The sequence below is a fragment of the Mastomys coucha genome, unplaced genomic scaffold (genome assembly GCF_008632895.1).
Source record: "Mastomys coucha isolate ucsf_1 unplaced genomic scaffold, UCSF_Mcou_1 pScaffold22, whole genome shotgun sequence".
Lineage (NCBI taxonomy): Eukaryota > Metazoa > Chordata > Mammalia > Rodentia > Muridae > Mastomys > Mastomys coucha.
Window position 1 is genome coordinate 113,949,191 of NW_022196905.1, and position 23,354 is coordinate 113,972,544.

The 23,354-nt window shown below is 53.8% G+C and overlaps 2 protein-coding genes across 8 annotated transcripts in view; one reads left to right on the forward strand and one right to left on the reverse strand.

Moving 5' to 3' along the window:
* Positions 1-19,278, forward strand: part of Slc8b1 (solute carrier family 8 member B1) — a 36,699-nt gene extending 17,421 nt beyond the window's left edge. For 4 of the 5 annotated variants that reach the window (XM_031337667.1, XM_031337669.1, XM_031337668.1 and 1 more), the window contains 4 exons: positions 410-563; positions 1,132-1,212; positions 1,665-1,732; positions 3,434-4,437. In XM_031337667.1, coding sequence (XP_031193527.1) covers positions 410-563; positions 1,132-1,212; positions 1,665-1,732; positions 3,434-3,631 — 501 coding nt within the window. In that variant the 3' untranslated portion in view covers positions 3,632-4,437. Of the gene's footprint in view, positions 1-409; positions 564-1,131; positions 1,213-1,664; positions 1,733-3,433; positions 4,438-19,184 lie in introns of those variants that run through there. The other variant, XM_031337670.1, reaches the window with a different exon arrangement.
* The window catches only part of Tpcn1 (two pore segment channel 1), a 53,851-nt gene continuing 35,060 nt past the window's right edge, over positions 4,564-23,354 (reverse strand). For 2 of the 3 annotated variants that reach the window (XM_031337666.1, XM_031337665.1), the window contains 18 exons: positions 19,640-19,756; positions 19,373-19,497; positions 18,442-18,490; positions 18,059-18,122; positions 17,616-17,660; positions 15,630-15,686; positions 15,489-15,542; positions 15,075-15,147; positions 13,677-13,784; positions 12,811-12,882; positions 12,247-12,336; positions 10,950-11,065; positions 10,306-10,352; positions 9,485-9,553; positions 9,283-9,367; positions 7,753-7,892; positions 7,478-7,558; positions 6,438-6,554 (listed from right to left, as the gene is read on the reverse strand). In XM_031337666.1, the coding sequence (XP_031193526.1) occupies positions 6,438-6,554; positions 7,478-7,558; positions 7,753-7,892; positions 9,283-9,367; positions 9,485-9,553; positions 10,306-10,352; positions 10,950-11,065; positions 12,247-12,336; positions 12,811-12,882; positions 13,677-13,784; positions 15,075-15,147; positions 15,489-15,542; positions 15,630-15,686; positions 17,616-17,660; positions 18,059-18,122; positions 18,442-18,490; positions 19,373-19,497; positions 19,640-19,756 (1,509 nt within the window). Of the gene's footprint in view, positions 6,555-7,477; positions 7,559-7,752; positions 7,893-9,282; positions 9,368-9,484; positions 9,554-10,305; positions 10,353-10,949; positions 11,066-12,246; positions 12,337-12,810; positions 12,883-13,676; positions 13,785-15,074; positions 15,148-15,488; positions 15,543-15,629; positions 15,687-17,615; positions 17,661-18,058; positions 18,123-18,441; positions 18,491-19,372; positions 19,498-19,639; positions 19,757-23,354 lie in introns of all 3 variants that reach the window. The other variant, XM_031337663.1, reaches the window with a different exon arrangement.

Sequence of the window (23,354 nt, forward strand, 5' to 3'; positions counted from 1 at the left end):
CTGTCTTCAGACACACCAGAAGAGGGCATCGGATCCCATTACAGATGGTTGTGAGCCACCACGTGGTTTCTGGGAATTGAGCTCAGGACTTTCAGAAGAGCAGTCAGTGCTCTTAACCTCCAGCCATCTCTCCAGCCCACCTGGTATCTTTTGATGGCACTTGAGTCTTCATGGACCATCCCTGTTCTCGGGTGTAGCTCCTTTGTTTTCTGAAGAAGGCTGCCCTGGGATGGCCCCTGGCCTGCAGGTGAGCATCCTTTCATCTGTCTGGGTCCCACCACCACTGCTACTCTGCCTCTGTGTCACTACCTGGCCTGGGTTGTAAGTACCTGCTACCCAGTTTACAGATAGGACATGTCCTACTTGGGGAACGGCTGGGGTCCCATCAGGATCCCCATTCCCTCCGCAGCTCTTTGCTTTCCTGGGTTTCCTGACCAGCGCTCTGTGGATCAATGCAGCTGCCACAGAGGTGGTGAACATCTTGCGGTCCCTGGGTGTGGTCTTCCACCTGAGTAACACAGTCCTAGGGCTGACCCTCCTGGCCTGGGGGAACAGCATTGGAGGTAACTTAGAGATCTGGGGTGGTTCTTCTCTTCCCTAGCCATACTCATAGCTGGAGAGGACATCCAGGGTGTACTTTCTCTGCACCAGCGGGATGCCCGCTGTCACTTTTGAGTGACACTGGGAGTCTGCGGAGCATGTCACTAAACCCCCATGGACTGGAACATCCCATAGAGGCTTTCCATAGTTTAATGCTTGAAAACATTCCGCAGATCCCCAGAGTTTAGTGAGGATGTGAAACCCATGACAACCAACTATGTTTGGGGGGCGGGGGGGGCGTCGGTGATACACAGGCTGTCACATATACAAACCTATTGGCACCTATTTAGCCACAGCAGCCAGTTATGGTTGGCCAGGTTACACACCGAACAGAACCATTCTAGCATGGAGCTGGGAGTCCAGAAGCTAGCTGTTCTCAGTTCAGCTCTTACCCAAAGCACACAAAGGTGCCCTGAGAGCTTGTGGGGTTATGGCACTACACCCCTAAGGGGGCAGGCCTTTATCCATGTTTGTTGACTGACTAGCTATGTAAACAGGAGCCTGCCCCTCACAGCTATTCTCTCTGTGCAGATGCATTCTCAGATTTCACACTGGCCCGCCAGGGATACCCTCGGATGGCTTTCTCTGCCTGTTTCGGTGGCATCATCTTCAGTATCCTTTTGCCGGGCTTCTCTGAGCCTCTGTGTGGTGTCTCAGCTCTGAGAGTCCCAGGTGGATTCTGAGCACCCCGTCCTTGAGATTGGCTGGGGACCTGTGGCTTCACTTTGGCATTTGTAGATGGGACATTAAGATTCCAATCTTCTGGGACTCTTGTGACAACATCAGGTTAGTACAAAGGAAGCAACCTGGTGTAAGGCAGGAGGATTGCCTTGTCCCCTAGCCTGCCCCATCCTTAGCTTCTGTGAGGCACAGGGGTGTGCTCACAGGCATCAGGCATCTCTGACACTCCACTTGACTCCCATAGGCTGAGGGCACACTGAGGCCCAGGGAGTGGGGGCTGTGGACAGTAAAGAAGGCCATGTGCTGAGGGGCCTCTGAGCCCAGGGCTGAGTGCTAGGTAGGTTGGGCGTGAGCTCTAACAAAGCTTCCTGAACCTACGGCAGACATCCTGGTTGGTGTAGGGCTGGGCTGCTTGCTGCAGATCGTCCGGAACCATGCTGCGGAGGTGAAGGTCAGTAGTGTGACTGCAGAATATCTTGAAAATATTTTGCATGAGGGTTGGAAGGCGTTTCCCTGCAAGCAGGACAAGTGACTGAGATACAGCCTGCATGGAATGGGCAGGTGGCCTGAGGCTTTGGTCCTGGGCCCATGACTGAAATCTTCAGTGTGTAACTGGGTGGGCTATCTCTAGGCTTTGCCTATGAAGGGGAGTGATAACACACCCGACTTCCAGGGAGGAGCTGGGAGAAGAGGGGGTGGGGTCTGTACATACTAAGGGAGGGGCTTTAAACACAGGCTAGCCTGGGGTCTTCTGAATGCTAAGACATGTGTCCTGGAAAGTGGAGTCTGGGAGTCTGTGATTTGTGGAAACCTGGAGAATCAAACCCGTGGCTCACACGCTGAGCATTACATCATTGCTGCACCCCTAGCCCGGGAACCTGCTCTGTGCGTGTGCGTGTGCAGTTATACACCTGTGCAGACACAGAAAGTGAAGGCAGTCATTGAGTGACCTCCCATGACTTTGTTTCTCAATCTGTCCAGACAGGGAATTCACTGAACCTGAGGCTCAATGGTTTTGGCTTGGGCTGGCTAGTGGATAGCCAGTACCAGTAGCAATCTTTCTGTCTCCACCCCTAGGCTGCTTTTGTTACAGGCCTGTTAGGAGATCCAAACCCAGGGTCATCATGTTTGTGCAGCAAGCATTGTTTGCTGATGGATCCACTTCTGGCCACCCGTTCTTCTTTTGATGCAGGCTCTTGTTTAGCCAGGCAAACACACCAGAATCTACATTTTAAACAAGATTCTTTGGGGCCAGTGTATGTTATACAACGGATGATGCCTAAGGAACTCCCCTCAAAGGCTCAAAAACTCCAGAAGGCAGGGCTAGACAACCAATACAGGCATGTGGGCCTCCTCAGACCAGACATCCCCCGATGCCAAGGCAGGGCGCCTTAGTGACATCATACTGAAAGATGTTGTACAAAGCAAACAAACCCTGTGCACCCAGTGCTGGGTACCTGTACTACTCTACAGAAGTCAGGCCTGGTAAAGAAAGGCCAGACAGACAGCAAGCACCAAACACATGCACACATTCACACAACTCCACTGTTCAAACACAGAAGGGCTGAAAGATGTGGCTAACGAACACATCCATACCCAGCCCGGGTCCTCTTACACCCTGCTGTGCTTGCTTCCTGCGTCCTGCCTGGACAGTGTCTTGATGCCAGATCACATTCTCAGCTACATAAAAGTCAGTACATAGCTGTATGCAGTCAGAGCCAGACACGGTGCACACTTGTAATCCCAGGACTCAGGAGACAATAGGCAAGAGGATTGCCCCAAGTCCAAAGCCAGACTAAGCTACAGGGCAAGGGTTAGGGTACTGAGGATGCAGCTCCGTTAGCAGGGTTTGCCTAGCATGTATGAAGCCCTGGGTTTGAATCCCGAGCACCCCACAAAACAGGGTGTGGGAATGCATGTCTATCACTGCTAACATGGGTGGCCAGGAAGCAAAGCCCAAGCAGGCGGACGTGGAAGCTGATAGATAAGGTCCCCTCTGCTCGAGTCTAGAAGTTTGTAACTACAAAACTGAGTCTTGCTGTCCCACGTGGCAGACCCTATAGCTGTACCGATGACCCCGTAGCCCCTTCGTGATGGTGATGCATAGAAGGCTCCCAGGGTGGGTCCTGAACAACTCCTGCTCTCCTCACAGCTGGAGCCCGATGGACTGCTGGTGTGGGTGCTGGCCAGTGCTCTGGGCCTCAGCCTGGTCTTCTCCCTGGTCTCCGTTCCGCTTCAGTGTTTCCGGCTCAGCAAGGCCTACGGCCTCTGCCTCCTCCTCTTCTATGGCTGTTTCCTTGTCATGGTCCTTCTCACAGAGTTCGGGGTGATTCACTTGAAGAAGGTCTGACTAAGGCTGCTTGGCCTGGAGTAAACGTTTAGGGGGTGATTCTGTCTCCTGAGGGAAGAACAGGAGTGGGGGACCCTTCTGTGTTCCAGTGTAGCTCCCGAGAAGATTGTCTGTCAGCGCCAGAGCTCTGCCTGGATGCGAAGGTCCCCACTGCCAGCACCCAACAGCCTTAGTGTGGCCACCTGGAGGCTGGCTTTGCTGGGGACAATCCCAGATGGGATTGGCAGGATCTGAATGACAACTGCGGCTCTGGGGAGGGCAGCCCTTCAGTCAGCCCCCATCCCTGCTAGGCTCTAGGCAGCCCTGTGACTGTGTCATAGGCTCTTCCACTCTCTGTGGGGGTCAGCTGAGCCCTGAGCACCAGCAGCATGGCCTGGACAGACTCGGCAGGTGGATTGCAGACTGGGTTTCTCAGCCTCCACATCAGATCAGCCAGAGGAAATAGGTCAAGTTGATAGCAGCAGGCACTGCTCTTTCCATTCGGTGGCTGCCGAGTTGGACTGTGGTTCTAGACACTTCTAGAACTTTGTGTTCTGAACTCTGGCTCCCCATCTACAAAACAGGAGCCAGCCTGGGCCCTGTGCCTACCTCAAGGGGAGCCAGGGATGAGGGGGAGCCAGGGATGAGGGTGGGGGGGCTGACCCTCCCCAGGGGCGTCTTGCAAGTGGTGTGACCAGCCTTTTAAAAATGCCACTCATTCCCTGACTGCCTTCAGCTGTAACTAAGAGACTTGACTGTTGTCTTGTTTTTTTTTTGTTGTTGTTGTTGTTGTTCCCCAAAATAAAAGACGAGTTATTTCTAGCATACCAGAGGAGTCCCAAGGATCTCATCGGTTCTTTGCCTGGGCAGATGACCTTAAGGCTAGGGGGAGGGGTGACGTGGGGTCAGTAGCGGCCCACCCACCAACAAGCTGGAAGTCAAAGGCTGCAGAGTTGTCTATAAAGCAGAGGCTCTTTATTGGCACACCAGAAATCTGGGCACAGTAGGTTCCTAGGTAACAAATCACTGTATAAAACCTTCCAACATGGCTCTTAACCCATACAAAATGATTGTCTGCACGGTGTGGAGAAAGTAAGGCTGGGGTGGGAGAGGACAAGCAAGGAGGAGGGTCGGGACACTGTTCCCACTGAGTGCCTCATCCCCCGTGGGGAGAAGTGTGGTTCCATAGCTGCCCCAGTGAGGCAGTGACAGTTCCCACCAGTTCCCACTCAGCTGAATTGAGGGAAAGGTCATCTGGGTGGGACAGGATCCCGGGGGTGTGAGCTTACAGCCCTGGGTGATACAGTTTGTTCCCTGCATGGCTGGCAAGCTTGGTGTGTGCTCAAGGTGACTCTGTAGGGACAGGCTTTCTCAGACTACATGACAGGCTACAGTTCAGCCTAACAGCCCTATCTCCCTTGGGCACCTGGCTGGTATGTGCTAAACCCAGGGGTTTTTAGTACCTCTACATGGGGCCCAAGACCAGTCCCTCCACCTGAGCCTACTCCCCTAGGCTGAGGGTACCTGGGATAGAGGAACGGCCTTGAACTAGGCTGGATGCTCAGAGGCCCCAGGTCCTCTTTACAGGCCTCCCCTCTTTCTGCTTCCAAAATTCCACTCATACACAGAAGCTAAGGCAGCTAGCTATGTAAAGGAGGCTGCTTCTCAGGACTGTGGCCTAGAGTCCAGGGTGAGCTCTGGTGGAGGCCAAGAGCTCTTTGAAGTGGAAGGGACTTTGCCAGTCTCCTGACTCTCTGTGGAATCCAGAGGTTTTCCTGGGGTGCGGTGGGGGCTGGGGGGTGGGGGTGGAGGCTGTGCTTTACTTAAAGTAAAAACATTTGCTTTCCAGCTTGGCCCATGGCTCGGCACCTGGGAGAACAGGAAGGGACCTCTGCCTGCCCAAGCAACAGCGGGCTTGGAAGGCCAGGTTAGCCAGGGTGCCAGGCAACTTCGGGAGGCCCTGCCTGCCTCCGCACTTCAGCCCCTTATGGACAAAACCATCAGGATGAAGTGACCAGGGCTCCATCCCTCTGTCACCTGCCACTGCACGACCCAGCCACCACAGGTCACCTGACCCGCCTCCCCTACCCACCTAGCTTATGAGAACCTTGGAGGAGGCAGTGTTAAAGTGTGGGGGTGAGGGGAGCTGCCTTCAGCACCAGTTCAAATGAACTCTCCTGAGCAAGTCAAACTCCCAGGGCCTCCAGTTGGCTTTCTCCTGTGGGAGGGCTTCCCTGGGAGGCTAGGGTAGGGTTTCAGCAACAAGAAAGGACAGCAAGCCCTGAGAGTACGCTCTGCTGTCTCGAGCCATCTCTGGCCTTTGCCAGGTTCCCACTGGGTCCCAGGCACTTATCCCTCAAGGGGACCTTCTAACACTTTGTCACCCACAGACGCCGTCCTGCAGGATGTGGGGGTTTCTTCCTAGTGGTTTTGTCCCTCATACCAGACAGACCCCTGTGGTGGCTGGGAGACAGGTAGGGATGATGCAAGGCGAGGCCGCAGCAGGGAGGCAGTCAAGTGTCCCCCTGGGAAAGCCGGCATTGCTAAAATGAGACAGCCTATTTAAGGGGCTTCTTTAGCAGAGGGCTTCCAGAGTTTTCCATGGTGGGAAGAGAGCTCAGTGAGGCCTGGGCCTCCAGCCTAAGCTGATTTCTGGAGCTCAGGAAGACAGAGTGAGGTGGTTCAAACCCTGGCTAGTCCTTTTCTGTCTCTGTGTAAATATGTGCATATATATAAGTGTGTCTACATACACACATGGTTTCCATACATCGTAGTACATAATACTAAGGTGTTATTGCATAGAAGAGGCTGGCTTGATGAAGCCCTGCTAGGTGATGGTCTGGGAGCGCTGGCGACTGCCTGGGGGCTGCTGGGCTGCAGGGCCTGGCACACTGCCCCTGAGCTTCTGCTGCTCCTGTTCCCGGGCATGCTCCTCGTACCACTCCTAGAGAAGAGGCGGGTGCTGCTGAGGGTGGCTCGCCTGCCAACTCTCCCGCTCCCCTAGCTTATGTGAGGGACACACAGCCCCAGAGGGACAGCAGAAGAACCTCTGCTTGGGGGAAGGACAGCAGAGCCAGAGCCAGGCCTACTGAGATGACCACCCCAACACAACCCTGAGGATACAATGGCCCCCAATAGAGAAAAAGCCTCCCCCGCTACAGAGGCCTGAACCAGGTCCACACGGGCTCTGGAGGCCAGGTCCCAGGCCCAGACACTGATGCTGCCTTCCAATGGGGCCACAGGGAAACCTTTCAGCAACTCATGGCCACTTACCTCCCAGCTTCCCCAGAAAGCCAGGGTCTAGGGTACTCTGGTGGATAGCTCCCCCATATTTAAAGAAACAGAACCCAAGCCACAGACTGTCAGAGCTTAAAGAATTCTTCAGAAACAGCCCATGGCTGTGCCCTCATTAGCAGAAGGGAAACTGAAACAGGAGAGGCTGTGCAGGCTGGGAGAGGATTCGGGTGCACTGGCCTCTAGGTGCCCGAGTGCTCCTGGGCAGTTACTTGCCTCCACTGCTCTGAGGCACGGATTGCCTGTTATGCCACTTGGGGTGGGGTCTGTCAGTGACACCAAGGCTCAGTGGGCTTCACATACATAAGGAAGCCAACCAAAATGTCTGTAGTAATGAAGCTGCTGCCAAGGAAGTCCCAGAGACCCCACAGGATCCACAGGGGGGCACCGCCCTCAAGGGGCAGCATAGCCATGCAGTGGACAGGATGGGGGAATGGCCTCTCCGCGATGCAGAAAGCATCAGATGCCAAGGGCATCGACTGCCAAGGGCCCCCATCCTGAGCCCCACAGAAGACATGGAATCCTCCCCAGCCCTCCACCAAGAAGGGAGCCTCCTGGGGCATCGACCCCTACCTGAATCTCCTCCTGGTACATCTTCAGACTCAGGTCACTTTTGGTTCTCGATCTCCGTCCCAGAAACACCATGGAATTTTGCTAGGAAGGAATGGAGGAGGCTGTGAAGTATGTATGGCTGCAGGTGGCATGGACTCACCTGGGGCTGGGGCTGGGGCCCAGAGCTGGGCCATGGAGGCTGCTCCTAGCCCCACTGACATTTCTACAAGGGTGCCACCACCTTGAGGTGGCAGGCCCTGCTCCCCTTTGCAGCTGCAGAGCATGTGGCCCCTCACCTGGTATTTCTCCATCTGAGACAAGGTGTCAAGCAACCGGGTGACGTCAGAGGAGGTGCCTCGCTCCTCGCGATAAAGCTCCAGGATGGCCAGAAGCTCCTCCTTGGACATTTCCTTTTCGATGAGGATGCCACTGTCCACTGAGGGTGGGGAGAGCTGGGTCCCATAGCCGCCCTCCCCCACTGTGGAGTCTGCTGTGCCCTCCCAAGCACTGTCCCTCCCCCCAACCCCTGCCTCGCTAACAGGGTGAGTGCAGCAGGAAGGTACTGTGTCTAGCCCACAGCTTCCAAGGACACAGGGCAGCAGGGAGAGCTGGGTGTGGTAATCTCAGCATTAGGGAATGGAGAGTGGGTGGACTACCTCAAGGCCAGCCTTGGCTGCCTAGCAAGTCTGAGACCAGCCTGGGCTACATGAACACCTATTTCACAGAGAGAGGCTTGGAGAGAAAGCCTCTAAGAAAACAGAAAAGCATCAGGTGGCACTGAGGATGCAGAGATTTGAGGATCACTTCTATAGCAAGACTGTCTCTAATCACATGTTTGTGTGCATATATAAAATCAACTAGCTTGCTACCACACCAATTTAAAAACAGGTAGGGAGCTGGGCAGTGGTGGTACACGCCTTTAATCCCAGCACTTGGGAGGCAGAGGCAGGTGGATTTCCGAGTTCGAGGCCAGCTTGATCTACAGAGTGAGTTCCAGGACAGCCAGGGCTACACAGAGAAACCTGTCTGGAAACGGGGAGGTCTGCTCTGATGTTTGTCTCCTTCCCCTTCTTCAGTTCCGGGGGTGCAGCCAGGACTTTGTACAGGCTGTGCACAGAAACACTGAGCTGCCACTCAGCTAAGAATGAAGACAGGCTGCACATGCAGAAACCAGCGAGCACTGCCAGGCCGCTGGGCTGCAGAAGGGACACTGTTTACCTCTGCGGTGAACTGCTCACAGCCAGATTAGGGATCTGTGGTGGTCTGTGTCTATTACAGAGAAATGTGGCTGCACCGAAAGCTCATGCTGGGAGTCTCGAGCTGGGGTGTATGATAGGGAAACGTGGCACTGGCTGACAGAACTGGCTTCCCTTCCATCCTGGATCTTAGTATGTGCTGGTCAGAGTCTGTCCAGGGTTGGGAGGGAGAGGACAGGCACAACCTTTCCCATGCAGGAGGAAGGGCTACTTGTTATATATTTAGAAACTGTAGGCATTTTTCCATTAGATTTCTTTGTTTTGTTTTGTTTTTTTGAGACAGGGTTTCTCTGTGTAGCCCTGGCTGACCTGGAACTCACTCTGTAGACCAGGCTGGCCTCGAACTCAGAAATCCGCCTGCCTCTGCCTCCCAAGTGCTGGGACTAAAGGCGTGCGCCACCACCGCCCAGCTCCATTAGATTTCTAACAACAGATACAAATGAGACCTGGACAGACATGGCAAACGCAAAAGCTGAGCTGCTGCAGTGGGGACTGTGGGCCAGTGGGGCAGGAGAGTGCTGCAGGTGGCCAGCGGGCAGCCAGTGCTGGGGGGGTGGCACCCGTACAGACCTTCAGAGTCCTGGCTTTTGCGGTTGTAGTTCATGCGGAAGACGAAGGCCTCTAGGATGAAGGCCACAATGATGGTCATCACCACCTGGCCAGGGAGAGGCAGTGTGGGGCTGTGGTCCTATTAGATGAGGTCCTTCCTCTTGGACACTGTAGCCCGGGTGGGGGCAGGGCAGGAAGCGGGAATGGCTAGGGCAGGACCTACCATGGTCACGATGTAGAAGGTCATGAAGTACAGGCGGCTCCAGTGGGAGGTCTGGGAGGTGACGCCTTCCTGTATGGGGCAGTGAGTGAGTGAGTGAGTTCATGGGCAGCATGGGCTACCATCTTCTGAGTCTGTCAGCCGGGGGCCCAAAACCAAGGGACACTCAGCTCTTCCCTGGCTCTCCTTGTGGGTATGGGGCGGGCCCTGAGGGGAGGGCCTCTTGGCTCCTCGGATCTGAGCATTCCTTTCTGTAGCATCAGACCCCAGCCCTCTCCAGCATGGCCCTCTCCAGCATGGCCGACCAGTGCTCCAGCCCTCTCTAGCATGGCCAACCAGTGCCCCAGCCCTCTCCAGCATGGCTGACTGGTGCCCCGACCCTCTCCAGCATGGCTGACCGGTGCCCAGGTCAGCACAGAGAGTCTTCAGCTGGAAAGAATTTAAGGAATGGGGGGAAGAGAGACTCCTCCCGCTCTCATATTCTCTTTGCTTTATTTTAGAGTCTATGGACTAAAGTGATTCTCCTGCCTCAGCCTCCCAAACAGCTGACACTATAGGTTCATACCACAGGGCCTGGCATGGCACACTGCTGACCAATGATCAGATACCCAGAGGCTGTCAGGGTGCACAGGGAGGGGAGACAGACAGACAGCGGCACAGAGCCGAGGGGGTGGTGCCACCCACGCCGGGTGCCTTCCACTAGAGCATGATAAAGGACCCCACACTCTGGGGACAGGAAGAGAAATGGCTCCCCGGCCCTGAGAGAGGATGGGGGGGACCCGGCCCTGAGAGAGGACGTGGGGTGGGGGGACCCCAGAGCTTACCATGATGATGTACCAATTGTTGACAACGGTGAGCTCAAACAAGGTCACTGCAGGGGGGGAGGGGGTATAGCCTCAGGCCAATGCCAAAGGCCCTCTCCATCCCTGAGTAACCACTTGCAAGGAGGCCTGCCACCCAACCTCTCCTCCTAAAAGCATGCCCTTTGACTAAAGGGCCCATGGCGGCCTATCTCAGGCTAAGGCTGGTAGTGAGGAGAGAGCAGCAGACTTTACTGGCTATAGATGGGAACCAAGATGGGGCTCTCCTTCCCTTGACAGGCCATGCCCAGCACGGGAATATTCTCCCCTCACCAGGCTTTTGCAAGGAACCAGGGAGCAGAGAGGAGCCCCAGGACCTCTGTCAGGGGCTGCATAACTATTGAAATGGCAGTTCCCCCCACCCCCTGGCCCCACACTGCTGGCACTGAGGCACGCCATGCTGACACCACAGCCCTCCAGCTAGGGCTTCTTATTTCTGTGTCACTGTGAGGTCTAGTGCCTGATCGAGCCTGGATCTGTCTGTTCTACAATCGCACAGCATTGCTATAGAAGGGGACCCCATGAAGGGCGCCCGGCAGCTAGGCAGGGAGGCCTTCTGCAGCTCTGAGCCGGATGGAGGCTGGGAGTGCCCTCTAGGACTCACTCACCGAAGCTGTTGAGGATGTTATCGAAGTTGTTGAGGTAATAGTAACCCTCCTCCACCTTGGTCTTGTTACCCACAGTGTGATTGATGAACCGGTAGGCGTCGGCCACCGTGCTGGTGCTGATGAGGGAGACAAGAGGGCAGGAGGGTTACAAGATGACTGACCACCTTCACTTCGACAAGCATGCAAACTGAGGTCTAGCTAGGAGTCTCCTTGCCTCTCTGAGGCACCCATATTCTGTCCCATGGACCATTACTGGGTGTGTCTGCAACCTGTAGAGGAGGAGGTGGAGGTTATGAGAGATGGGGGCCTCCTCTGCCCTCCCAGCCTCCTCTGGGGAACTACCCATATGTCCCCACTTTGACCTAGTTGCTCCACTTGGAGGGGACCCTATTTGCCACACTCCAGCTTTTATACTCTTCTGCCATTTGTAAGAGTTAGGTGCCTATGACACAGGAGATTATTAGCCAGCTATCTAGCAAGGCTGTGTCCCCAGCCTGATAGGTATGTGTTATGGTGGCCATTATACATATGGGTTCGTACTGGCTGGTTTTGTGAGGCAACTTGACCCAAGAGGAGTTATCACAGAAAAAGGGGCCTCCCTTGAGGAAATGCCTCCAGGAGATCCAGCTGTAAGGTATTTTCTCAATTAGTGATCAAGGTTAGTTGGGCCCATTGTGGGTGGAGCCATCCCTGGGCTGGTTGGTGGTCCTGGATGCTGTAAGAAAGCAATCTGAGCAAGCCATGCAAGCCAGCAAACAGCATCCCTCCATGGCCTGTGCTTCCTGACCTGCTTGAGTTCCAGTCCTGACTTCCTCTGGTGATCAATAGCAATGTGGAAATGTAAGCTGAATAAACCCTTTCTTCCCCAACTTGCTTTTTGGTCATGATGTTTGTGTAGGAATAGAAACCCTGACTATGACAGGGCTCTCGGTATAGCCATCAGTTGGATACATATGAGGGTCACTGGTGGCCTATCAGTGCCCATGGCTGCATGGGAAGTCATAACTGGACAAAGCAATGGTAGGTCATGCTTGTCTCCTTTTGGAGAGGAGGGGAAGGGCCACAGAGATGTCACCCTTGCTCCTCCTCCTTCAGCCCTGGCACCTTCTTGCCATGTGTCATTTCTCTGGTCTCTTGCCAGGTCCAGTGTCTCCTGGGGTGTATCATGTGTGAGGGTCGACTGAGGTCTGAGTTAGGGATGCGTAACGCTGGCTCCCACACTGTCATTCGGCTCTGTGTGCACAGCCTAGCAGCAAAGCCCATGCTGGGCAGGCCCAGAGCCACCCAAGCCACTTACTTGCAGCAGTTGGGGGTCAGTCGCCCATTGAAGAACTCCATGCCCACGATGGCGAAGGAATAGTAGAAGGTGAGCAGCGTGAGGCCAAGGCTGGGGAGGCAGAGGGACAGGGCAGTCAGGGCGGGAGGGAGGGGACAGGGGCAGCTGCAGCGCGTCCTGTTTCCCCAGCACTGACTGCGGGAGGCATGCCCCTAGCCCTGGCCAAGTGACCATCGCAAACTGTCTGCGGGGGAGAGGCTGCGTGGCTCATGGTGGGGGACACTAGGGACTGATGCCCCTTGACCAGAGATGCACCCCTTACCTGTGAAGGTAGGCTCACAGGTGACCCCTTACCTGTGAACGTAGACACAGGTGGTAAGTCGACAGCTCCCTGCCCTCCCCGCTAGACAATTCAGCCAGGCCACTACTGCCAAGGGGACCCATAAGGTCCAGAGTCTGTCTCTTTGAAGACCACCCCAGACCCCTAAATCCACCCTTCCCGAGATTCCTCCTTGGTCCCACTTCCCCAAACCCCTACATGAGCCTCATGTGGCCTGGACCTGCAGGCCAAGAGGTGGGCAGTACCTGGCCATCCGCGGCAGCAGCTCAAACATGGTGTCCAACACATTTCGGTAGCGTTTCTTCAGTTTAAATAACCTGAGCAATGAGAACAGTGTTGCTAGAACCTCAGGAGCATGGTCACACAGTCCGTTTCTCAGATGGGCCAGAACCTTGTAAGCCCTCCTCTCCCCACGTCAAGACAAGGCTGAGAAAGCTTGCACAGCAGAGCTTACTTCCCTGGGGATTCATAAACTGTGGTACTGAATGGGACAGATGCAGGACACTGGGGACAGGCCAAGACTGGGCTAGCCGCATCATGTCATGTGATTTTTTAAAAAAATGCAGCAAGTCCCCCACTGGAGTGGACAGATGAGGCCAGCAGCTCAGATAACATGACAAGCTCAGGAAAGGGGAGAAGGCACAATCAGACAAGCTCAGGAAAGGGGGGGGCACAATCAATCAACAGTGGACTTGTTCTAGTTGGCCTAAAGGAATGGCAGACATGGGGGACATGGTAGGCAAACATGGCAGCCCTGACTCATGAGTCTCTAAGAGCCCAAGCTCCCAAGCCCAGAGGAAGTAGGACCCTACAGGGATCTGAAAAGGCCAGGTAGCAGAGACAACGTACCCAAGGTTGAAACAGGAAGAGCCATGGCCAGGGACACCCCTCCAGCCCGTCAAGGGTAAGACGCTCTGACTAAAGACTAGGCAAGTAGGCAGTGTGGCTCTCCCTGGGCTGCAGGCTGGGCTATTCTGTCCATCGAGAGCCATTGTGTGAATAGCTCAGGCTAAAGATGGGGAACCCACCACCAGCTGGAAAGCCCATGGGCTAGTTCCAAGGGTCCCCAGCCCTCAACACCCATTGCCCAGTCCCAAGCCCTACAGGTCACCTCAGCAGCTGAAGGGGACGCAGGACCACAATGAAATAGAAGGGTTCCATGTTGAGTGTCAGCGCGAGCAGTCCCAGGAAGGCAAATGCTGTGACCGAGAAATCGAACCTGGGGCCGGGGAAGAAGCCAGTTTGTCGGTGACATTCCAGGCTTTCCTTTCACAGTTTCCTCCCACAGCCCTGCTCTTAGCTGGCTTCCATGGCAACCTGACCAGCCACGGCACACAGTGGGGCTTTTGTCTACCTGGTGTGCTCAGGACAGTGCCCTACAGCTGGCCATCCCCCAGCCTCAGCTCCCGTCTGAGAGTCATCCTTGGGCATTCTGACCCCAGGGCACACGTGCCCTATGTGCTACTCCGAGGATAGGGCAGAAGCCTTGGCCTCAGTGGCCCCTAGATTGCTGGCCACACTGAGAAACTGAAGGCAGAACTCAAGACACACCAGGAAGACAGAGGCCCCACTGTTCTTGTGTGGCACGTGCCTGGGATGGGACCCTCACATGTGACACACAAACTTTTAGCCCATCTGTCTTTGTTCTTGTGTGTGTGTGCGCGTGCGCGTCCCCGCTCTGATATGGTGTCTCTGGGTTGCCCAGACAGAACTTGGGACTTCTGGGTTCGAGGGATAAGTCCTCTAACCCACCCCGAGATGGAGATGACGGTGGGGGTGGGGCCACCACCCCAATTTCTTCTTACTCTGCCTGATTGTATTTTGATGACCCACGTCCTTGTGATGTGGTCTGACTTCACACAAGAGTTAACCTTAACTCAAGGAGGGTGCCACATTGCAGCCACCTGGTCCTTTCCATTTGCTTTTGTTCTTTAAAAAGGGTCTCACAGCTGGGCAGCGGTGGAGCATGCCTTTAATCCCAGCACTCGGGAGGCAGAAGCAGGCACATCCCTGTTGAGTTTGAGGCCAGCCTGGTCTACAGACTGAGTTCCAGGGCATCCAGGGCTGTTACAGAAAAATCCCATTGTCTCAAACAAAACAAAGCAAAGGAAAGCAAAACAAAACAAAACAGAACAACCAGGGTCTTGCATAGCTCAGCTAGGTGCAAACATGTAGCTGCCTGCTGGGAGTGACTCTGGACTCCATATCTCCCTGCCTCCACCTCCTGAGTGCTGTCAATCTGGCTCTGTCACACTGGACTGCCAGGCAAGAGGAGGTGACATTTTCTGTGGTCCTTGTGAAAGAGAAGAATCTTCATGACTAAGAAGAGCCAGCTCTGGGGACAGTGGGGACTGGTGTGGGTGGCCCCAGAGCAGTCTTGGATCACAGGCAGACAGAACTTGCTGTCCTCTGCACCTCCAGGGGTGTCCCCAGAGCCACCTGCCCTTCGGGTGTGGGGAAGATGGCCGACATGGACATCTGCCTCAGGGTGAGGCTGTGCTCTACTTACAGGTTCCATCCAGAGGACAGGTACTCCACAGGGCCCAGGCCAGCCACCTTCATGAATAGTTCAACTCCATAGACTAAGACAAGAGGGAGACATCAGGGGCTGATCTGGGCTCTCCCCAGCCCACTGGGGGTGAAGGCCAGCTAGAGGCCAGACTGAGGGGACAGCTAGAGGCCAGACTGAGGAACATGTTGGAGGGCATCTAGAGGCCAGGCTTAGGGACATGGTGGAGCACCTTGTATGACCAGGGGCCAGTAAGAAGTGCATGGATTTGAAGCAGGGTAAAGGGGTCAGACTAAACCTCTAAGATGGGGGTCCTTCAAGGTTTTGGGGAAGGGCTATGAAATGCTGTAGCTGATCGGAGCCCTCACAGTTGGGTTAAGCCAGCTGATGGGCACAGCCAGGAGGCACACTTACTGGTAAGAAACACGAGGTAACTCCAGGGCACATGCTTTGAGATGAAATTCCCACCTAGAAGACAGAGAGGTGGCAGACGTGGCAGTTGCGGTCAGCCTGGGGCTCTGAGTAAAGCAGAGAGAGGCCCCAGCCAGAGCTCACCTTTCAACATGAACGTCTCCACCAGGATCCAGACACCATTGACAGCCACCACCAAGTCTGTGAGAGAGAAGCAGTTGAGAGGGAGTTAGAGGGACTGGCCTGCTGGCCTTCAGGGCTACGGGCAGGCCCCCCTGGGGTGTGAACACATCAGGAGGGGGCAGCCTGGGCCACACATCATTCCTGGAGGATTCCCACTTCTGCTCAGAGTTCTCACTATGTATCAGCATCAACCAGGGAATCCCTTTGGGAAACAGGCAGGAGTAGCTAATGACACAGTTTACATCCCTATAGCAGCTGGGTTCAGAGGAGTCAACTCAGGTAGCCGGTATACCTGGGCTTGTCTGCCTTTAAAATGTCTGTGATGTTAAGAGCAACTGCTCTTGTATAGGACCTGGGTTCAGTTCCCAGAACCCAGAGAGTGCTTCACAACCCTCTGTAACTCCAGTCTCAGGGATGTGACGCCCTCTTCTGACCTCTGAGTGTTCTAGTACACACAGGGTACACAGATACAGAGGCAGGCAAAGCACTCATAAAATAAAATAAAAGCAAAACTTTTTTTTTCTCAAAATGACTGCACGAACACAGCACATCACAGTCATGGACCATCTACCCAACAATCTCCCTTTTGGGATCCACCCCAGGAGCAGAATCTAGACACAGGAGACATACGTACATGAAGGGGGTCAGGGACTGGTTGAACAGACAGACGCATTTATGGAGAGTCTTGCCACCCATAACCATGTGGTCCTTCTTTGTGTGTTACTGTACTGTGGTCTCTACTTCTGGACCATGGGAACACATTACAGGGGAGAAAGGGTGCCCAACTGTGTCCCCTATCTAAGGTAGAAGCTATTTGCATAGGGTTTTTTTTTTTTTTGAGACAGGATTTTGTTATATGGCTTTGAATAGCCTGGTATTTGCTATGTACCCCCAAGCAATCCTCAAAATCCTGATGATCCTCCTGCCTCTGTGACCTGGAGTACTGGAGTTACAGGCTCCAACCACGTTCTTAAAGCTTTAAAAACATATATACTTGTCTATTTATTTGTTACTTATTTTGGGGAGCAGGGTGGGACATTGCCACCAGGTGCCTGTGGCAGTCAGAAGACAACTTGTGGGAGCTGGTTTCTTCCTTCCACTGTGTGGGCCCGAGGGAACGGAACTTACGACCTTCAGGCTTGGCAACAAGTTCCATTAGCCCCTGAGCCATCTTGCTGACCCCCTTAAAGCTTTTAAACAACAGGAAAAAAAAGCCTTAATAAAAGTCAGCCACTAGGAGGTAATGGATAATCTCTATCCCTTACTTGAATTTATTTTGTTCTGAAAGTACGATTTGAAGCCATATAAATATGCTACAGAGTTCAATGAGACAGTCAGACCATAGGACTCTGGACTTAAGTACCAAATTATAAGGTATGTGGGGGACAGCAGAGCGAAAACAGACCCACTTCCTTAAGTAAGCATGTTGATGGACTCAGATCTGCTGGGGAAGCATCCTGAAACAGGAGGGGCCCGTCAACACTGGCCCCAAAGGGCCCAGGCCTGCAGCACAGACACAGAACTGAATGAAGTGAGGGACTGAGCGAAGGAGCAGAGGAACAGGAAGTGACCTCACGTGATCACGTCTGTATATAATAAGTGTGGCAATCCGGGCATGCCTAGATCTCAGAATTTTGCTTTCAGAAATACATAGGAACAGAACTCAGTGCTTGGCACCTTCTGATCTCTTGTCTCTCTACCTTCAAGAACAAAGGACTCAGCCAGGCAGTGGTGGCACACACCTTTAATCCCAGCACTTGGGAGGTAGAGGCAGGTGGATTTCTGAGTTCCAGGCCAGCCTGGTCTACAGAGTGAGTTCCAGGACAGCCAAGGCTACACAGAGAAACCCTGTCTTGAAAAACCAAACCAAACCAAACCAAACAAAACAAAACAACCCCAAAGGACTCAGGAGAACAGGGGCCCAGAGCTCTGGTGGTTCACACTTACACATGAAATACTGGAAGGCCTTGGAATTCACAAGGATGTTAATCCCTGTTTGAAGAAAAGAAAATTTAAAGGTTAGAGGTAGGCCAGGCATGGGCTCGAAACTTTAGCCCTACCACTCAGCACTTGGGAGGCAGAGGCAGGTGGATTTCTGAGTTCGAAGCCAGCCTGGTCTACAGAGTGAGTTCCAGGACAGCCAAGGCTATGCAGAGTGACCCTATCTCAAGAAAAGTGACTATCCCATGAAGAACAGCAGGCATCTGGCTTAACACCTCTTCTACTTACTTATTTTTGAAATGGGGTTTACTCAGAATGACCACAAACTTGCCATCTTCCTGTCTGAGCCTCTGCGGTGCTGTGGTTATGGGTGCCTGCCTGACCCTTGGATTTTGGATTATTGATCAGAGTCCTTCCCAGTCCTTCCCAGCTCGGTCCCATACACTCACCTTTGAAGATGAGGAAGGCTGTCCGGGGGAGCTCATCAAACCAATGCTGTCGGTTCTTCTTTGCCTGCAGTGCAGAGGACCCAGGAGAGATATGGTCAGGGTCAGGGACCAGAACCCAGCCCAGACCTCCACAGGGCCTAGTCTCCAGCTCCTGCTGCTAAACCGGGAACGGCAGTGACATTTAGGGATCTGGATGATACACTGAATAGCTGGGGCTGAGGTCCACATATGGACCACATTTGCATATGGCTCATCTCTCAGAGAGGCCTTGGGAAGGCTGGCTCATGGGGTCTGGATTCCAGTTGCGGCTGAGGTACATGCACTATTGAAGGCTGAGTTGCCCTCCTCACTTACTGGGTGCGGATGCAGGGACACTCACTCACCTTCCACTGCAGAGCAGCAACTTCGTAAATATCATAGAAGTCCTTCAGGCTGTCACAAGCAAAGTGAAAGAGCAGTCACATGTAGGCTTCTCTCACGTGTGACACCCACCCTCTGCTCCTCCCACCTGCCCAAGGCTGCCTCTCACAGGAAGATGGCCCTGGGCCAGGGCCCTCACCCACAGCGGCCTGATTGCCTCTGTTCTCCAGGGGCTAGGATGACTCAGTCCACATTGACCACCTCTGACCTGCCCCGAGGGGCTAGAGAGGCCTCCAGAACTCCGGCTCTTTGCCCTCACTTTCACAGCAGGGGGAATCTAGCTGAGAGGGCGGAGCCCTTGCGCTTACAGGCCTCAAGGCCAGCTCCAAAACCTGGCATCTCTCGGGCTCAGTCCCTCCAAGCTTTGGTGGGCATGTGCATGCATGTGGGCAGGGAACGCTTTCCTTTAGGTTGGAGGACAGCTTTCAGGGGGTGATTCTCTCCATCCACCATGTGGCCCCCAGGAATGAAACTCAAGTCATCAGGCTTGACAAAGGCGCTTTTGCCTGCTGAGCCATCTCACCCTCTCCCATTTATCATCATCATCATCATCATCATCATCATCATCAAGATCTGAAAAAATCCAAGCTGGCCTCAAAGTCTCTACATAGCTAAGGGTGGCATTAAGTTTCCAATCCTCCTGCTTCAGGCTGTAGAGACATGCATCATCACACCCAGTCTCAAACATTTCTTTTCAATTCAACAGGACTGAAGCAGACTATTGTTTGGCTCCTGTGGCTTGTAAGAGATTACCAAGGAACAAGACCATGTGAGGGTCTTGTGTAATCTGCATCTCAAAGGCTTCCCTACATCCACCTCCTAATGCCCAGAACTGTTCCACTACAGGACTGGAAGGTCTGGCTGTGCTGCCCTGACATGACACCTGGCTCTTACCTGAGCAGAGGTGTGTTGCTCTGATTCAGGGCTTTGAAAGTCAGGAAGCGCTCCCTAGCACTCATCCGGGGCTTGTAGAAACGCATCAAGCCTTCGAACTGCCTATAGGAGATGCCCGCTGGCCTCTGCAGGAGAGGGAAGGCAGTCGGTAGAACAGGGGGGACATGAGGACACAGATGGCACCTCTATTTCTCCCATGGGCAGTAGATGACAGCTACAGGGTGACCAGCTTTGTCCCTCTCCGTGACCCTGCCCCCACTGCCCTACCCGCTGGCTGACGAGCAGGCCGTAGGCATGCTGCATGGCAGTCCGCTTATGCAGCAGCAAAGACTTGAACTTGTGCTTTTCGATGTCGTTGAAGGTGTCGAACACCACGGCCAGGAGCTGTAAAGGACAAGCATGGAGTCCTTGGCTGCCCTAAGTGAGCCTGCAGGATCCAGGGGTCACCCTCTATCCCCATATAGGGCTTTCATCCAGCCCCCCAGGGGGAAGCTGAGGAGACCCTCTGATGGGCTACAATTAACAGCCGAGGACATGAACTGCTGCTCTTTGCACATCTTCTCTCCTGAAGATGATTGCTGGGTTTTCCTTGGGGCTCTTTCCCATTCCCCTCTAGCTGGTTCCTAGCTGGCCAGAGGACAGGCCAAGGGAAGAGGCCACGTGGACTTCAACCCTGGGGTCTCCTCCTCCTCCTCCTTCCATGGTTACTTTTTCTGTGAGTCACAGCTTCACGTGAGGCTCCAGGAAGAGTAGGGAGGAGAAAACCCACATGCCAGGAGGGAACATTCTAGAACTGCCTCAGAGCAAAATCAGCTTATTAGTGACGGGGGTGGAGGGTAGGGAAGACCTGAGAGACACTCTGTCTTTCAAAGCTGTTCTGAGTGAGTGCTTCTGTTCCTTCTGAGGCCTCATATCGGCACACACACTCCTCACACACACTGCTTTCCATGCAGATGGAAGGTGAGTGCATCTCTACCATAGGCCACCCGTGTAGGAAAGGCTTTAGGGTGTGTGGGCAGACAAGCTCTGTCGTCAATTTACTCAGCCCCGTGGTTAGACCGTTCCAAGGAGAGATGAGCTACAGATGAGAATAAACACAGGGGTGTGGCTGGGTACCAAACCAAACCAAACAAAACAAAAAACCCCAACTTACTAAAAATAATTATTGTATGCATACACATGCATGTATGCATGTGTCTGTGTATGCCTGCATGCTACAAAGTGTGTGTGTGTGTGTGTGTGTGTGTGTAGGGGTCAGAAGACAACTTTGAGGGTCCGTCTTTCCTACTCAGGCTGTGGGGCTTGTAGGAAAGTGCCTTTACCTGCTGAGCCCTCTCTCTTAGATTTTGAGACAGTCTCACTAGATAGCCATGGTTGGTCTGGAACTTGCTAACCCCCTGCCTCACCTCCTGTGTGCAGGCATGTAGCACCAGGCCCAGGCCTTCCCAGCTGTTCTGATTTGGTGCCAGCCACATAGAAATTCTCTGACTTTCCCTCATTCTAGCCACCCACCTGTCTGTATCCCAGAGTCCTGCCTCTTTCTAGAAGGGGACCATTGAGAGACACAGGCTCTGTGCAGCCAGCCTGGCAGCACTATACCGCCCTCTTTCTGTACAGTTTCCTATGGCTGTCCACACTCCCATCATGCCTGTATGATGGAGTCTCTGTGAAAACAGGGTTTGGGGTGCTCTGGGCAGAGAAGTCTGAAGAGGGCAGGAGGGCATCCACTGTGCCTACGCAAATCTCCATCTGGACTCCTTATTATAACCTCTTTATGATAGAACTGCAAACACTTCTTCCTAGTTCTGCGAGTCACTTGAGAAAATGACCGAGGAGCCCCGACATGCAGCTAGTGAGCCAGAAGCAAAGGGGTCCCCTGGTGCTTACAGCCGCCTGAGGTTTGGGAACGAAGCCCCTTGACCTGTGGGGTCTGGCGTGGTCTGCACACGCTGTGAGCAAAAGTTGCTAGAAAACACACACCTGCGTGACCACATGATGACCATCCGGGACTGAAGAGTTTAGAATGTGGCTGGTCCAGGACCTAAGTACAAATTAGCTTGGGTTCTTCACAGCCATTTCCTAAGCAAGCACCTCTGCATGGACCTAATGCCTTGGCGGCTCTTACGGAAATCCTTCAAAGTGGACAAACAGAGCAACAATCCCAAGGCTTCCAATGCCCTCGGCCAGCACAGAAAGTCCACAGCAGAACTTGCCTTCTCCTTAATGGCGTGTCCACCAATGCATTTGAAAAGTGTTTTGATTTATGACATCTTTGTTCTGTTTGGACAAACTCTCATGGCAGAGTTATCACAGGAACATGGAGTTTGGGGTAACCTGTGTTCCCAGGCCATGACCACCCATATTTAGTTGCAGAGTAAATGGTCTCCTATCCCCACAGAGGTGAGCGACAGTGGACAGTGAGCATCACACTGAGCTGTATTGAGGATACCAGTCAGGGCCTGCGGTAGTGTTGCTTGATGGTTGGTGGGGAGAAGCCCCTCACCTTGTGGGACTTCTCGAGTATCCCGAGACCACGGGGAGAGCAGAGGAAGAGGCTGCTCCTCCTGCCTCTCAGTAGAAAACAACTTAAAACACTACAGGAGGACGCAGCTGGCGCGTGACTTTGAGATTTGAGGGAAGGGAGGAAGGGAGGGAGGGAAGGAGGGAGGGAAGAAGGGAGGAATGAAGAGAGGGAGGGAGGGAGGAAGAAAGAATGGAAGGAAGCAAGGAAGGAATAAAGGAGAAAAAACATATTTCTTTGTTAAGTCTTCAAATTTTCAGATTTCACCAAACCACACGGAGAGAATATTTCCACTCCTTGTCTTCCTTTTGTTTTTGTGTGTGCAGGAGCCCATGTGTGTGCACCATGTGTGTACCTGAGCCTATGTGTGTGCACCATGTGTGTGCAGGAGCCTATGTGTGTGTACCATGTGTGTGCCTGAGCCTATGTGTGTGCACCACGTGTGTGCAGGAGCCTATGTGTGTGCACCATGTGTGTACCTGAGCCTATGTGTGTGCACCACGTGTGTGCAGGAGCCTATGTGTGTGCACCATGTGTGTACCTGAGCCTATGTGTGTGCACCATGTGTGTGCAGGAGCCTGTGTGTGTGTACCATGTGTGTGCAGGAGCCTATGTGTGTGCACCATGTGTGTCCCTGAGCCTATGTGTGTGCACCATGTGTGTGCAGGAGCCTATGTGTGTGCACCATGTGTGTGCCTGAGTCTATGTGTGTGCACCATGTGTGTGCCTGAGCCTATGTGTGTGCACCATGCGTGTGCAGGAGCCTATGTGTGTGCACCATGTGTGTGCCTGAGTCTATGTGTGTGCACCATGTGTGTGCCTGAGCCTACGTGTGCGCACCATGTGTGTGCAGGAGCTCTTGGTGGTCAGAAGCACTGAATCATCGCTGTAAGTGCTGGACACCTAGTCCATGTCCTCTCCGAGGGCAGTACATTGCTCAGCTGGCACAGTGTTTGCCTAACATGGACGAGGCCCCCAGTTCCAGCCCCAGCAGCACAGAAAGCCAGGTATGGTGGCGCATGCCTGTAATCTCAAATCCAATGGGCTAGGGTGGTCCAGGGGTACAGAGCCTGGCCAGCACCTGAGAGGATTTGGGTTTGATTCACGGCACCACAAAACCCAAAGGCTACGGGACGGCCTGGTCTCTGCTCACTCAGCTGTTGCTGTGGGTCTTGGCCTAGTGTTGGCTATAGCCTGTGATGACAGAAAACATTCCTGGTGGCCCCAAGCTCCAGCCAGTGTCTCCACAGCATCAGTGTGCACAGGCTTTGTGCTCCTCACAGGATGCATTGTGCATAGATTTTTCTCACGATTCACAAGAAAGCGGGCAGTTTCTGACACACAGAGGAACAGGATGTGGTACCAAGCGACTCTGAGCTGTGTGGTGACGGGCACACATGTCCCTGTAAGTCTCCCTGTAAGTGTGACACTCAGCTGCCTCCACTTCCCCCCCCCGCCCAC